Source organism: Chanodichthys erythropterus, chromosome 2 (genome assembly GCF_024489055.1).
Source record: "Chanodichthys erythropterus isolate Z2021 chromosome 2, ASM2448905v1, whole genome shotgun sequence".
In the NCBI taxonomy this organism is placed as follows: domain Eukaryota; kingdom Metazoa; phylum Chordata; class Actinopteri; order Cypriniformes; family Xenocyprididae; genus Chanodichthys; species Chanodichthys erythropterus.
The window spans coordinates 7,951,761-7,966,017 of record NC_090222.1 but is presented as its reverse complement, the minus strand read 5'-3'; the positions used below and the strand labels follow the sequence as shown (position 1 = coordinate 7,966,017).

At 38.5% G+C, this 14,257-nt stretch overlaps 1 protein-coding gene across 21 annotated transcripts in view; it reads left to right on the top strand.

Annotated features, from left to right (window-relative positions):
- Positions 1-2,371: 2,371 nt before the first annotated feature.
- Positions 2,372-14,257, top strand: part of sox4b (SRY-box transcription factor 4b) — a 199,171-nt gene continuing 187,285 nt past the window's right edge. For 17 of the 21 annotated variants that reach the window (XM_067400645.1, XM_067400589.1, XM_067400547.1 and 14 more), the window contains exons 1-2: positions 2,372-4,809; positions 11,747-11,915. In XM_067400645.1, coding sequence (XP_067256746.1) covers positions 3,244-4,362 — 1,119 coding nt within the window. In that variant the 5' untranslated portion in view covers positions 2,372-3,243 and the 3' untranslated portion in view covers positions 4,363-4,809; positions 11,747-11,915. The remainder of the gene's footprint in view (positions 4,810-11,746; positions 11,916-14,257) is intronic. The other 4 variants (XM_067400655.1, XM_067400662.1, XM_067400629.1 and 1 more) reach the window with 1 other exon arrangement.

Here is a 14,257-nt window from a genome sequence, read left to right as displayed (position 1 = left end):
ATGGCATTATGAATATTTAAATGAGAGACAGCTTTCTGCATGGGCCCATAAAAATAATAAAAACAAAAAAACATCTAATCTAAATTTTCTTCATATATCTCTGTCTGTCTTACTTTCATCCAACCCTGGCACCAACAGATGTTCAGACTACCTTTGCTGAACTTTCAAAATCAAAGTTTGAAAACAAAAGTCTTGTCAATAGGCATGCTGGGAGCTGTGTCTAGAAATGATTAACTCAGCATTACCAGACAGCTGCTCAGTTGATAAGATAAGTTGTGTCTGAAGCAGCTGTTCAAATATACATTTCATGATATGATGATCAATATCTTCATTATAGCACAGCAGATGTGCAGTTTCTTGTCAGTGAATGACACAGATTTATGTACGTGTGCCCTATATACACAAGGTGTCTATGTCAGTTCACAGAAAACATGGATCTTAGTGCGCACACATGAACTCTGCATATGACTCAACATCTAAGAGCAGATCAATTATTCATCACTAATCATTAATCAATCATTGACTGTGCCTTGCAGAACTTTAGAATGGGAAATAATTTAGTTGGGTAGTTGACATTACATGTCAAGAAGTAACTTTAGTGGCCTGTATAGTCTTACATGCTATACTTCATCTAAAACAGCATTTTTCTAATTCTTGTATAATTATTCATGCAGTTTTTATGACTTTGAATTATTGCAGAACAGGGGTTCTCAACTCTGGCCCTTGAGGTCCTGGAGTGTTTAGCTCCAACCTTGATCAAACTCATCAGCCTATAACTTTCTAGTAATCCCGAAGACCTTGATTAGCTTGTTCAGGTATATTTTGATAAGGAGCCAAACTGCAGGAAAATGGACCTTGAGGGCCAGAGTTGAGAACCCCTGTTGTAGAAACTACAAAGAATATTTGTCAGTTTATTTATACATTTATCATACCTTAGGACTAAATCACTGTTAAGACTGACACAACAAACACCCAATGAATTTATAAGTATAGTCTACTATCCGATTTATTGTCAGTATCATTGCTTGGACACTGGCATATCCAGCATACACTAGCACTGGCATATCCAGTAATCAGCTACTTTTATAATGTATGCAGTATAAAAGTAGCCGATTACTGGATATACCAGTGCCCAATAATACTGCCCATAAATCGGATAGTAGACTATACTTATAATTTTGTTGTGTGTTAAAGACACCCTGCACCTGCTGTTTTGCGCTTTGCACGTTTACAGTCTTGAACTGTTCAGCTGCCTCACGCGCCAACACTAGCCATAAAGTAGGCCTAATGTGCAATTTATACTCCCCCTCCCCACAGTTATAAAGATAACACGTTTTATAATCGTTATTTACAGATATCCACGATATATTTATTTATATGTGTGCTTTATACCCAGAAATATCAAAAACGCAAATATAACGTCATTTTAGAGACTCATCTTTCATATGCCATGTATGAGAGAAATGTTTATTGGATTAATGTGTTACTCTGTTCTGATATGTGTGTCGTATGTGATTGCTCCTGAGGGGGTTTTAACAATTAATATTCTACTCATGACCCATGAACACAAACCACAATGAAGGGCTCAATGCCATTACTTTGCTGATTTGTGCTCAAGTGAAATGCGTGACATTATTTTTAAGATCTCACGCTTGATCCTGTTTTGGGTAAACAATAACAAGGATGTAAGACAAACCGTTGTAAAATATCTCTTGGATGGTCGTTATGTAATTCTTTGACAAATATACATTCTGTTGCATTAAAAGCAGACGAAACGCCTCCCTTGGCTCCACTCTGCCATCTAGCGTCACTCCAATCCAGTGTTTCTTCAGCAATAGATCTGGATTACAACCAGGGCATTTTTCGGGGTAAATAACAACTGTTCAAATCGATATTTTTAATGACTGTCGACCCTTGTCCTGATCATGAACATGTACCAGTTTCATTCTCTCCGTGATACACCATAGACCACTGGTGCATGGGCAGAGGTGGCATACGGTGTAAACTTATTACAGTGCTTTCAGCGAGTTAAGTTCTCTTGAAATCTAAACGAGACGTTAACAATGTTGCTCAACCTTGAAACTGAACACTGCTGCTGTTGCCTGTTGTGTTTAGGGGGTTTGGGGCGTGCGTTCTGTGACAAAGGACCGCCCGGCTTTTCAGCGGCTCCACCCTCTTCCGATCCAGCCAGAACATTAATGCGCATAGACTCGAGACAGGACTCAGTTAGACTGGAAACTGTGTTCCTGCCAGTATACAGCCAAACACAGCCATGAGCTTGAGAAATGAGCTGACTTGATAGCAGATATCGATGAATACACAGAAAGTACATTTTAAGCTTTATTTTATTTATGGACAGGCGATGATACTTTATTTTTCATTTATGTAATGGCTATTTTATATTGTTTTGTCTCTTTAAATGTAAGTGCTTGACAAATACAGTCTGATATAAAACATCTCCAGCTTCGTTTTCTCACTCAAAGCAGTATTTGTTTGTAAATGCATTCAAAGATCACGCCTTCATTGTCTACAAGCAAAAACGAGAGAGAAAAAAAAAAAAAACATAATCGTGTACCTTTAAAACTAAGTTTGTCGTGTATGCTGGAATGAGGTCAGACCCAAAGCTCCTCATTGCACGCGCTGATTATTATTAGATTCCTTTTTCAGCCAATGAAAAGAGAGTAGGCGTGTTTTGGCGCAGGGAAGGCTAGAAACAGTCTGTGATTGGCTGACTGCTGTCTCTATTATACCATTGGAAATGGATAAAGCTGTATGATGCAGAATAGAAGTCTGTTGAAACTTACAGACTGCTTTTAAGAGACGGACCCTTGTGCTAGAATTACATCCTGGTTTTCCCGCATGGTTTAACGGGGAAGGATATGCTGAAGGAGTCAGATATCTTCCGAAACTTGAACAGAGCTTTGCTGCATTGCAGCGCATACACTAACACTAAGCTTTCGCATAGCTGCGCTCATATACAAACTTTCAACTGCTCATCGACTGTTACAACATTATTACTGGATGCACGGACACTGTGGAAATCGGAAACTGTATCAGCTCATTGAACTATATGATAAAGCCCCGAAACAAAACTTTAGACACACAAAGCCACTGCACTAAGCACGACTGAAAGCGTGTGGTGCACCAGCCGCCTCGGCTCTCCTCAGGACTATTATCAGACTGAGTTTTCTTTAGCGACACGTTGGGCTTGAGAGTGCACGCTCTCTCTCTCAGACTGTAGCAATGGTCCAGAAAACAAGCAGCACGGAGAATCCCGATGCGCTGTTTGCTGGAGACTCCGATTCCGGCGCGTTGGATCTGGACATGGCTTCCTCTCCAACCCCTGGTTCCACGGCATCCGGGGGTGACAAGCTTGACCCCGGCTGGTGCAAAACCCCCAGCGGTCACATAAAGAGACCAATGAACGCGTTCATGGTGTGGTCGCAAATCGAGAGGCGCAAGATTATGGAGCAATCGCCGGACATGCACAACGCGGAGATCTCCAAGAGACTTGGCAAGCGCTGGAAGCTCCTGAAAGACAGCGACAAGATTCCCTTCATCCGAGAGGCGGAGCGGCTCAGACTCAAGCACATGGCAGACTACCCAGACTACAAGTACCGGCCGAGAAAAAAAGTGAAGTCAAGCGGCTCCAAACCGAGCGAGAAAGGAGAAAAGATCAGCGGGAGCAGCAGCACGAGTTCCGGCTCGAAACCGTCCTCAAAGAAGAGTGGGAGCTCCAGATCCACCAGCAAGCCGCACAAAATAGTTCTGGGGAGCGCGAAGGCGGCGTTTCCCGAGCAGGGACCCGCGGATCACCACTCTCTTTACAAAACCAAGTCGGCTTCCAAACAAATTCCCAACAAGAAGGCTAAGAGGGTTTACATTTTCGGAGGCAGCGGTATAAGCCCGTCAGCAGCTGTGCCCGCCAGTCCGACCCTGAGTAGCTCCGCCGAGTCCGACCCGCTGAGCCTGTACGAGGACGGCGCGATGAGCGGCAAGGAGGGCGCCGACTCCCCCAGCAGCTCGTCCTCGGACCGCCACAGGTACACCAGCATGCGGGCGTCTTCACCCACCCCGTCCGCGTCACACTCGTCCTCCTCATCCCAGTTCTCCTCTTCTTCCGACGAGGAACTCGACGACGACATGCTGGACATTAACCCGAGCCCAAGTTTTGACAGCATGTCCCTGGGAAGCATCGGCTCCTCGGTGCTCGACAGAGACTTTGACATGCATTTTGAATCCGGAGCTTCTCATTTCGAGTTCCCCGACTACTGCACCCCTGAGGTGAGCGAAATGATTTCAGGGGACTGGTTGGAGTCGACCATTTCTAACTTGGTGTTCACTGCTCACGTATTGAACTAGAGAAAGTTAAGGAAATACGTCTGAGGAAGAACATTGAACAAAAGGGATAACAGACAGGTGTGTTTGTAAAATAAGCCACCATGTGAGGGGTCCCACGCGCGAGACAACGGAAAAGCGCTGAAAAACAAAAGCTACGATGCTTTCGTGAAACGCTGGCAGGATGGAAAAGTGCCGCTAAACATTTTGTCGCGAGAGGGCCGAAGTCATTTCCCCGTGCTCGGCACGAGACGACAGTAGGGAATTCACGAGGAGTGCTTGAGAAACATGTTCTGACTTGGAAACTGATTGATTTGCACGTACATGAAGGCGGGCTTCTGTCGTCTATTTTAATCATTTTACATCAAAAGAGACGTTTAAGAACTTTATTGATTCGCCTTGTGGACTTGATTGCTTAACAGAGGTACTGAGATATAGGCTGTTTTTCAGCATGGCGGATTTATTGGCAAGGTGGGTTGACAAAAGACAAACAGGTTTTTTTTACATAAAGAAAAAGGGAAAAAAATAACGCATGTTATCTGTCCTCTTGTAATGATAATTCTGTAAGACTGTCGAACAGTTAAACTAACGTTAGGATTATTTAAATGGATAGATGGCGCTATGTTTGATTTCCTACTCGCAGGAAAAAAAAATCACCAGCTGTTTTCATTCTTAACTTCAGGATTCAAACACAAACTCAAATCTGTGCTGAACTTTATATACTACTTCAGGACCAAAACTCTTAAGTTTCCGAAACTATTAAGAAATACTGTTAATTTTTGTCATGGTTGTTTCCTTTTCTGTGTTCTTCAGATGCCACTTTTATATGGATGTATTTATATAGGCTACTGGCCAAACAGTTCGTCTTATTTTTATGTTCTTGTAAGTACCCTCGCATCTGTCTGTCTCCTTCTCCGAAGAAGGGCTAGAGTTTTAACCTTTGTTTTTTATATTTAAATGTAGACTTTTGACACTTAAAGAGAGGAAACGTTTGATTATTTTCTCAGTGTATTTTTGTACAAATATATATATAAACGGGGGGTGTCAATAGGTTGTAAATCGCTGTTTTGGATTTCCTAATTTGAAGAGGCAGGTGTGTCGGTGGTCTCTGAATCGACCTCCTGTTTCATGTTTACAGTCTCAATCTGCAGGCGTCTTAAAGACACACACTCCAAAACCCAGTTCAAGCCAACATGTGCTTCGTTTTTTTACATTTTCTCTGAGCGTGCCGAATTAAACAGATTGTAGCTTTAAAACGAGCGATTTTCTTGGCGTTTTATATCTTGAGAAACCACTGGATGGAAAATCGTTACACATTCAAAATGGTCCATTTGAGATTCGCGACGATTATGTGCGTTCCTCATTGTATTCGAATATTTAATCTTTTCTACTTGTCGGATAAGTATAGCTAATTGTTTTAGTATCTTAAGGCATGGTGAATAGATTTGTATTTCTGATTCAGGTTTATAGCTGTTGTGTTAAAAAAAGCAAGAAAAAAAAAATAAAATAAAAAATCTTTGTACAGCTGTATCATAGGCAAAAGATTGTGTGTTTATGTATGTTTTTGCGCTTTATCTCGACAAGCACTAGAATGGCTATCTTTATACATCCTTGCTTAGCCTACTTCATTTCAAGATGGTTGTTAAGGATTTTTATGTATACATTTGAAATATATTAACTTTATTTTCATCCATTCTGTGCAATATGCTGTGTAGAAATATTGTTTTGTCTAATCATGCCATAAATCTCATGCCAGCTTATTGTGTCAAGTCACTGCCTGACAGACTGTTCATAAACTCTTGTACAGAACTTTTTCATAAAGGAAATAAACTCAGCTGGAACTGAACCCTAAACATTGCTCTGTTGACTCACTTCCTCATTTGCATAAGTGGGCGTGTCACTCTTTGATCCCGATGAACCGTCTGCCTTGTCTGTTTGGACTTGCAAAGCACATATTACTTGCCTCAACGATTTTTAACGCTCACATAACAGCAGCTGTGCAAGCTGCATGTTGCTTAGTGTAAATGGCTATTATATCTGAGTAAGTTTACAAATGACTGCGGGTCAATGCACAAGACTTAGGCTATGCCTAGGTGACAGTAAATTAATGTGCATGTGTCAGGCTACTCGAGTACAAATGATCCTTGATTATGAATTTACACAAGCACATCTCTACAGAATGCACTGAAAGGTGATCCATGTGGCTTCATGCACTCAGTGACTGGCTGTCTAGCAGACTGCATCTCCCCTCCCCCTCCTCCAGACAGTCTGGGCCCATAGAGAGGGGGATGGGCCGCTATCGGGGCCTCCACCGCCAAACACAGCCAGGCATCATTTAGACTGTCCTGATATTTCTCCTGTACTCTGTGAGATTGCCATAAAACATGTGCACATGTCTATACTGGACTACATGTAAGCATGCATATAAACAAAACACGTGGCATTGGAAATAACATGCATGAAAACTGCTTTGGTATTATTGTACGCCCAATACAATATTCTGTATTGTACAATCTGCGCACATTCCTCTCGCTGGTAGTGTGGGTGTTACCACAGCGCCCAAAGAACAACTCAGCAGGGGGCTTTGGCCAGATCTGTTCTCCAGAGGGAGGGGTGTCAGACAAGAACTGGAGAGAAACCTGCCTGTCTGCCTATCTCTGAGGAGAGCAGCAAAAGAATGCTTAGATATTACATTGTAAGTACCCTCAGTGTAGTTTGGCGTGGGTGCAGTCATTGTCTTGTAGGCAGCACATTATATTACTGTATCCTCCATAAAAAGAAAAAGGTTTTTCTTTCATAAGATTCTTCCTGACAGCCACTAGAAGAAGAAAGGCACAAGTTTTTCCCTTTTCATTGGCTTACATTTTGACAGAAGAGCCACTCTCGCACGTTTATAGTATCTTTCATCATGTCTTGCCATATAGGCCTAAAAATATAATTTGCTTTTCTAAAGTGAGAAAAGATTTTATTTCTTTTACTGATCTGTTGCTGTTGCTTTGTGAAAAGACATTAAAAATTACAGTAACATTATTGATGCAAGAGGAGCTACATTCGTACTGGTTTTCTTGATTGTGTCCCTTGATTGTGTCCCAAGTGATCGTTAATCATGAAATGTAAATTTTGTACTATTGTCACTAACTAGCCTATGAATTTTGTGAAATGGCTAATTATATAATTTTGAATTCTAATTTTATGCTTATTTGTTGACCATCTTTGAGACTGAACAAGATTCATTTTTGTGAACATGATTTTATTTTTAAATGTTTCCTTTCTGTACTGAATGTGTTTATTGTGCTCACGTAAATACCCTTAATAATAATGGGAGGGAATCCAAATGGTACGAATACCGAAAACTGCACTCTGCCCGAATACTCCAAAACTGCACTCTGTGGCATTGAAATATTTCATTATAAAACAGCCTCCCTTCTATCATTCCCATTCTTTTAAAATATGGTAGATCTTTGCATTTTAAATGGAGGTTGAGTAAGTTCCTTTGAACTCAAACACAGTTTGTTATTGTGGTGTAGTGTGATGCTGGCTGTGTTTGTGTGCTGATCCCACCTTTGAAGAGATGTATGAACTAAAACATCTCGGGTCTAAAGACAGCATATTCAGGTTTCGTCAGTACAACCAAAGTACTGAAGAAAATTTGAAAGGGTGTTTTACTAATTTTTCACCCACAGTGTGTGTTTTTTGTGGCACATATAAACTGTTGAGTGTAAATGTGAATAAATGCATAAACACTTTTTGTAAACAACATTGTATCCGTTTAAAAAGTGCAAAAACACATCTGTTAAAAATACAAGTTTACATGTGATCAGTCACACAATATCATCATTATAACTGATAACATTATACATAATAATAATAATAATAATACACTTTTTTATTTGTTTATACTATTAATGTAATAGAATATAAAGATGTGAACCTAAGACAGAGACTGATTGTGAATTAGATATTTTTCCCATAGGCTACATTTTAACATTTATTATTAAAAATGATGCCTCAGTCACAGTTATTTTTAAATTTTAAATACTGTTGTTATCACTCAGTATAACCAATAATTATATATTATCAATGGTCAATTTGCTAGCATTGTAACCTTGAAAATGAATTAACAGTGTTTCATAGAAGATAAAAAAAGCACATTGCTGTCACTATAACACAACATTGTTGGCACTTTAGATTGGCTCTGTTGTCATTTCATTGATAAGTGTATCTGAAGGCTCTATACACTGATGGTGAGTTATAAAAACGCAGATTTGAGGCTGTCAGATCTTATCTTCTTTTTACCTTTTCTGCAATATTTACAGTTCTGAAACTGTGTAAATCTGTTACTGTTTCACATGTGAAGTGGACACATTTCAATGCATTCAGAGACAAAATACAAAAATAAGTGGCATCTGCAGCAAATGGTAGACCATTTCTCTGTAAATAACAGTACTACTGTTCTGATGAAATATGTTAAAGTTTTTACCTACAAAGGTGTTTACACTTTTTATATTTTGCTTAATGAACTCAACTATTGTTTTCAAATCCCATCCTCATTTTATTATTAAATATAGCTGTTAACTGTGAATTAAAGTACTTTCCAAAAAATGCCTCAGTATGTCATAATAAATGTGTTTGTCATGTTGTATTCACTCAAAATTTGCCATGGCATTGGCATTTAGGAAAGCATACATGACTATTTTAAGCATTGATGTTTAGTGGATGCATGAAGTCAGTTCCCCACACAAGGTTTATCCCAAGTTCAAGTATTTTTGGGGTAATGTATATTGATTTAGCAATGAATATCCAAAGGTCTGTTGACTTCATAATCTTTTTTCTTGATTCTTTCACGCTTCATTACACGTGTGTCCTTTCCCTATAGGCCAATTAGATTACATTTAAATTAGCTGTATTAAAATGACCTTTGTCTGTTTCTTTATATGCTCTATGTCAGGATACCAAAACGAATGTGTCAGTTGACATTATACAGCAGAAGTAGAAGCTAGAAAGCTAGAAGTAGAAATATATTTTAATGCGTTAATACTTTTTCGCATTAAAATGTAGGCCTAACATGTAAATGTATACTACCAGGCTTATTCTGACCAGTGAACAAATTATGATGCTCAGTTATGCACAGAATATGATGTTATATCTCAAAAAAAGTTTTACTTACCCGTTATATGTAAATAATCTATAAAAAAGAGATACATGATGACAAAACGGTTGATGTATGTGCCATACCGATTCTGCGTGCTGTTGCTATGGTTACCGCCTCAGGCTAGCGCTCTAACTTTTGTCGATTTTTTTTTTTATAGCTATTTAGGAAAAGAACCCTTAACCTTTTTCTTTTTAGACTTGGAAATTATGACATGAAATATATAGCCTATATATATATATATATATATATATATATATATATATATATATATATATATATATATGCATTCATACATATACATGCATACGTATATATATATATATATAATCTCATAACCATTCAGTATCAATTTTGAGTAAAATCTCAGTTTTTTTTTTTTTTATTAAAAAAAAAAACAAAAACAAAAAAACAAACAAACAAAAAAAAATAAATAAAAGCCCAAAGTCCAAATGGTACAAACTCTTGGAGAACATGACTGAATTGTATAAGAAACAAATGTGCTCCGTTGCAGTTTGTACAGTGAAGAGCAAACAATCACGTATTTACGCATGTATCGGGCATTTACGAGAAGCTATTCTAGTAAGTTGCTCTCTTTGTTGTTATTTAGTTGTATGTAGAGGGCGGGACTCGAACTGAAATGAACAAGGCGCGGCCAAGAACCCCTTCACACGTGTAGACAAAGGGACCCATCAACACAACCCAAATATGCATTCGAAAAGTTTTTTTCCGCGCACGCGACTTCACGCCAAGACTTCGCAAAACGCTCAGGTGAGTTATTCGCATGCGCCCACTAGGGTTTTGTTGCACTCAAATATATTTCGTCTATGAATTTTGTCTTGAAAAGTTCTCCAAGAGTTGGTGCGTCAGCTCGCAAAGTTGAACACAAAGCAAGAGGAGCGTTCCTTTGTTCAGCGGGGCGCTTTGAAGGGCGACTCTAGATGATCAAACTATGTATGAAGCTGAAATATGAAGAAATTGGATGGCAAAAACGAGAGGATGTATTTCGGAGAAAAGAGGTTGATAGTTATTTTCCACTTTTGGCTCATGTGGAACTAAGGATGACGCAGGAAGACAAAGCTGTCAAAAGTTGATTGGCGAAGGAAGTTGACCGAAAATTACGTATGCAAAGTATTTCACAATTAATATTAAATGAAAGACGAGTTTTGTTCTAAGTAGAGCACTATGCATGGATCTCTTTGATATCTCAGAAAATGCAGTAGTTTATCGCGAAGTAGATATCGACAATTATCTGCGCATGATGCCTACTGATAAATTCTGCATACTTGTGTTTTTAATGTCTTCTTATAAATTAAATCATTCGCCTTTCATGCAGTGCTATTTGGTGCCATTTGCGATGATTTTTGAGCATGAGTTTGATGCATATTAATCACGAAATGCTCAGATTGTGTGAAAGAGCAACAGGTACAAGGAGCAGTCGGTCTCAGTCCTTTGTTACAGAACTTAGAAAGGCACGATGGAGTTTCTTTGTTCTGCAGCCACCAAACAGAGAATATGAGGAACTTTAACGCAAATGATCTCTTTAACCTTCATTGCTTAAGTGCATGAAATTGCAACGAATGGTAAAAAGTTTTCTAAAATAAAGAAAAAAAAAACTACATAGAAACAATAACTTAGTAAATTTTCACCAGTCCTGATTAGAATATATATTATATATATATAATTATTATTATTTAACGTTTACCCCACAAATATGTTCAAAAACATTAGGTAGGCCTATTTAAAGACAATTTTCCATTTGACTTATTATTTAAAGTTTATATCCGCTAATTCTTGATACTGACATTCTGTAAGTGTAATGTCCCCAGTAACCCTGGAGACCAAAAGGAGTTTTTGAAGAAGTTGTCAGATCTTTCAGAAATGTGTGTTTTTTATTCTCCATCTTAGCCTACAACCTAATGCATTAGACAGATGTGCACATGAGATTAACTTAAAATGATTCAATAATACATGTTAAACCAAAGCTGAAGCCATTAAAACGTTTTTAAATTGATATTTAATTTAATCTATCTTCAAACTGTTTCATTTGAGCTCTCAAATCAATTTCCCAGCAAGTCTTATGTTGTTATATGCCCCCAAACTGCAAGTGGGCCTAACTTCATTCGAAGACTTCGAGACATACAGCTCATCTGTTAAACTCTTTTTAAGAGAGGTCATTTTTTATTTGTATCTGTGCCTGGAGAGAAACAGCTGCATTAATTTCGTCCTTTAACTTAAACTCATATTTTTATTTTATAGGCCACTACGTATAAGCATCGGAACTGGATAACTTCTTCCAGCGGACGCCCTTTTAAGGATTTAATTATTTATTTATTTGCTGTGGGATATTACTTTCCTCCGGGATTACTGGACTATTCATAATGAGAACGATTACTTTCCACATCTTGACATAATGTACGAACTAAAGGTAAGTACCTTATTTTTGAAACGCATTATAAGTAATATAAGTATATAATTCCTAGCTGCTTCAAATATTAACGTAGAGATATGTAAAAATATGCATACACAATAATGATTTTTAATATCATTAACGAAAGTTATTATAATATCTCAGCACATGTTGTTACTCGCCTAATGCAGACAGACTAGTACACATCAGGTTTCGGCATGGCCGGCTGAATTAAACTTTTTCTCAACACAATTGCGCAGAGGTTAATGATGAGGTCATTTAAGACTATGTCTGTCAATCACGAATGATTGAAAGCATCAGAAACTCTCGAGGAGAGCTTTAGTTGTGTCTATGGCGGTTTATGTAGCGCAGCAGTATTTTTTCAGCACGTGTGGAGCTGGACAGCGTCTTTGGGACTCGCTGGATTTCATGGCGTGAGCGCGCAGCATTCACGGGAAACATTTAGAGCCGCATTGCAGCCATTTCTTTCATCAAACGAGTAATCCCATCATCTTCCCCTGACTCTTTACCATGAGTCGAGGATTGAGTGAGCTCAGACTGCGTCGAGACCAGCCAAGCATCTCGCCCTACGGCTTCTCTTCACTATGATGTCATTAGTCTCCAGTATGATGTCATTAGCAGCCAATCAAACGCGAGGGGGAATCATACGAGCCAATTAAACGCGAGGCGAGAGAAGCGGCCCCGCCCTCCGCACGTTTTGTCCATGTTGGAGGTCGCAGCTCTGAAATGAAGTAATGCAGAGAAAAGCAGAAAAAAGTACACTGGTGTGACATGAGCTTCGCATTAAAACAGAGAGTATTATGTACTGCATAAATGTGCAGGTTAAGATGAGAAAGGTAATAGTTGCTTTTGGAGATTAAATTAGATTTAGAAAAAGGGCCTTGTGTGGTTGTTTTATGAATTGTATGATCATCCTATGAAGACAAAATCAACTACTCAGTTTCATTCACTCTTCACATATAACATTAATGTTATATGTGAATGGCTATTTAAAGGAAATGTTACAACGTAAAGGCGGCCACCAGCGACATTTTCACTCTTTCCTTCTGATGAAAATAGCAGATGGTGCTGGTGTGATAGTGACTATTCTCTAACCTGGTCCTTTTCATCCACATTATTCAATAAGTAGCAATGAACAGAGAGAGAGCCTGATGTCACTCCTGCGGCTTGTACAGTCGTAAAAAAAAAAAAAAATCAATTTTTTTTCCCTCTCATTCTCAGTTCACAGTCTCTTCTGCATATCAATGTGCTCCGGAAAAGCTCCACATTTAGACTAGCATTACCAATTGTCCTGACAGTGTACCTTCTAGGTTCTCACAGCCTGTGAAATGAAGTGGAGTAGCAGGCTTAGTTTTAGTTCTCAGTGCCTGTCGTCCAGAGATAAGTGAACATGTTCCGTCTGGGCACTAAGATGTATCCAGAGTGCATTATTTCTCTTTGCCTTCACACTAGTTAGATACTCATGATTTTCTGATTATTTTATCAGTCATGCTTCACTCAAAAAAAAAAATAAAAATAAAAAAATAAATAAATAAATTAATTAATTATTCTAGCTGTTTGCTCAGTTTATTTAAACAACATAAGCTGAAACAACACAAATCTTTAGTTTTTTACTTAATTGTCATTTGCACTCAATTTAATTATAGTAAATGAAAATACATTTGTAAAATGTTAAGTTAACTTAAAGGTGCCCTTCAGTACATGGAAATGACATACAGTGAGTCTCAAACACCATTGTTTCCTCCTTCTTGTATAAATCTCATTTGTTTAAAAGACCTCCGAAGAACAGGCGAATCTCAACATAACCTGTTACATAACAGTCAGGGTGTACACCCCCAATATTTGCATATGCCAGCCCATGTTCAAGCATTAGACAAGGGCAGGACGTCTGGATCTGCACAGGTGAATCAACAGGCTAGGTAAGCAAGCAAGAACAATAGCGAAAAATGGCAGATGGAACAATAATACCTGACATGATCCACGATATCATGATATTTTTAGTGATATTTGTAAATTGTCTTTCTAAATGTTTCGTTAGCATGTTTCTAATGTACTGTTAAATGTGGTTAAAGTTACCATCGTTTCTTACTGTATTCACGGAGACAAGAGCCGTCGCTATTTTCATTTTTAAACACTTGCAGTCTGTATAATTCATAAACACAACTTCATTCTTTATAAATCTCTCCAACAGCGTAGCATTAGCCGTTAGCCACGGAGCACAATCAAACTCAAGCAGAATCAAATGTAAACAATATAACAGTATACAATACTCACATAATCTGACGCATGCATGCCGCATACATGACGAACACGTTGTAAAGATCCATTTGATGGTTATA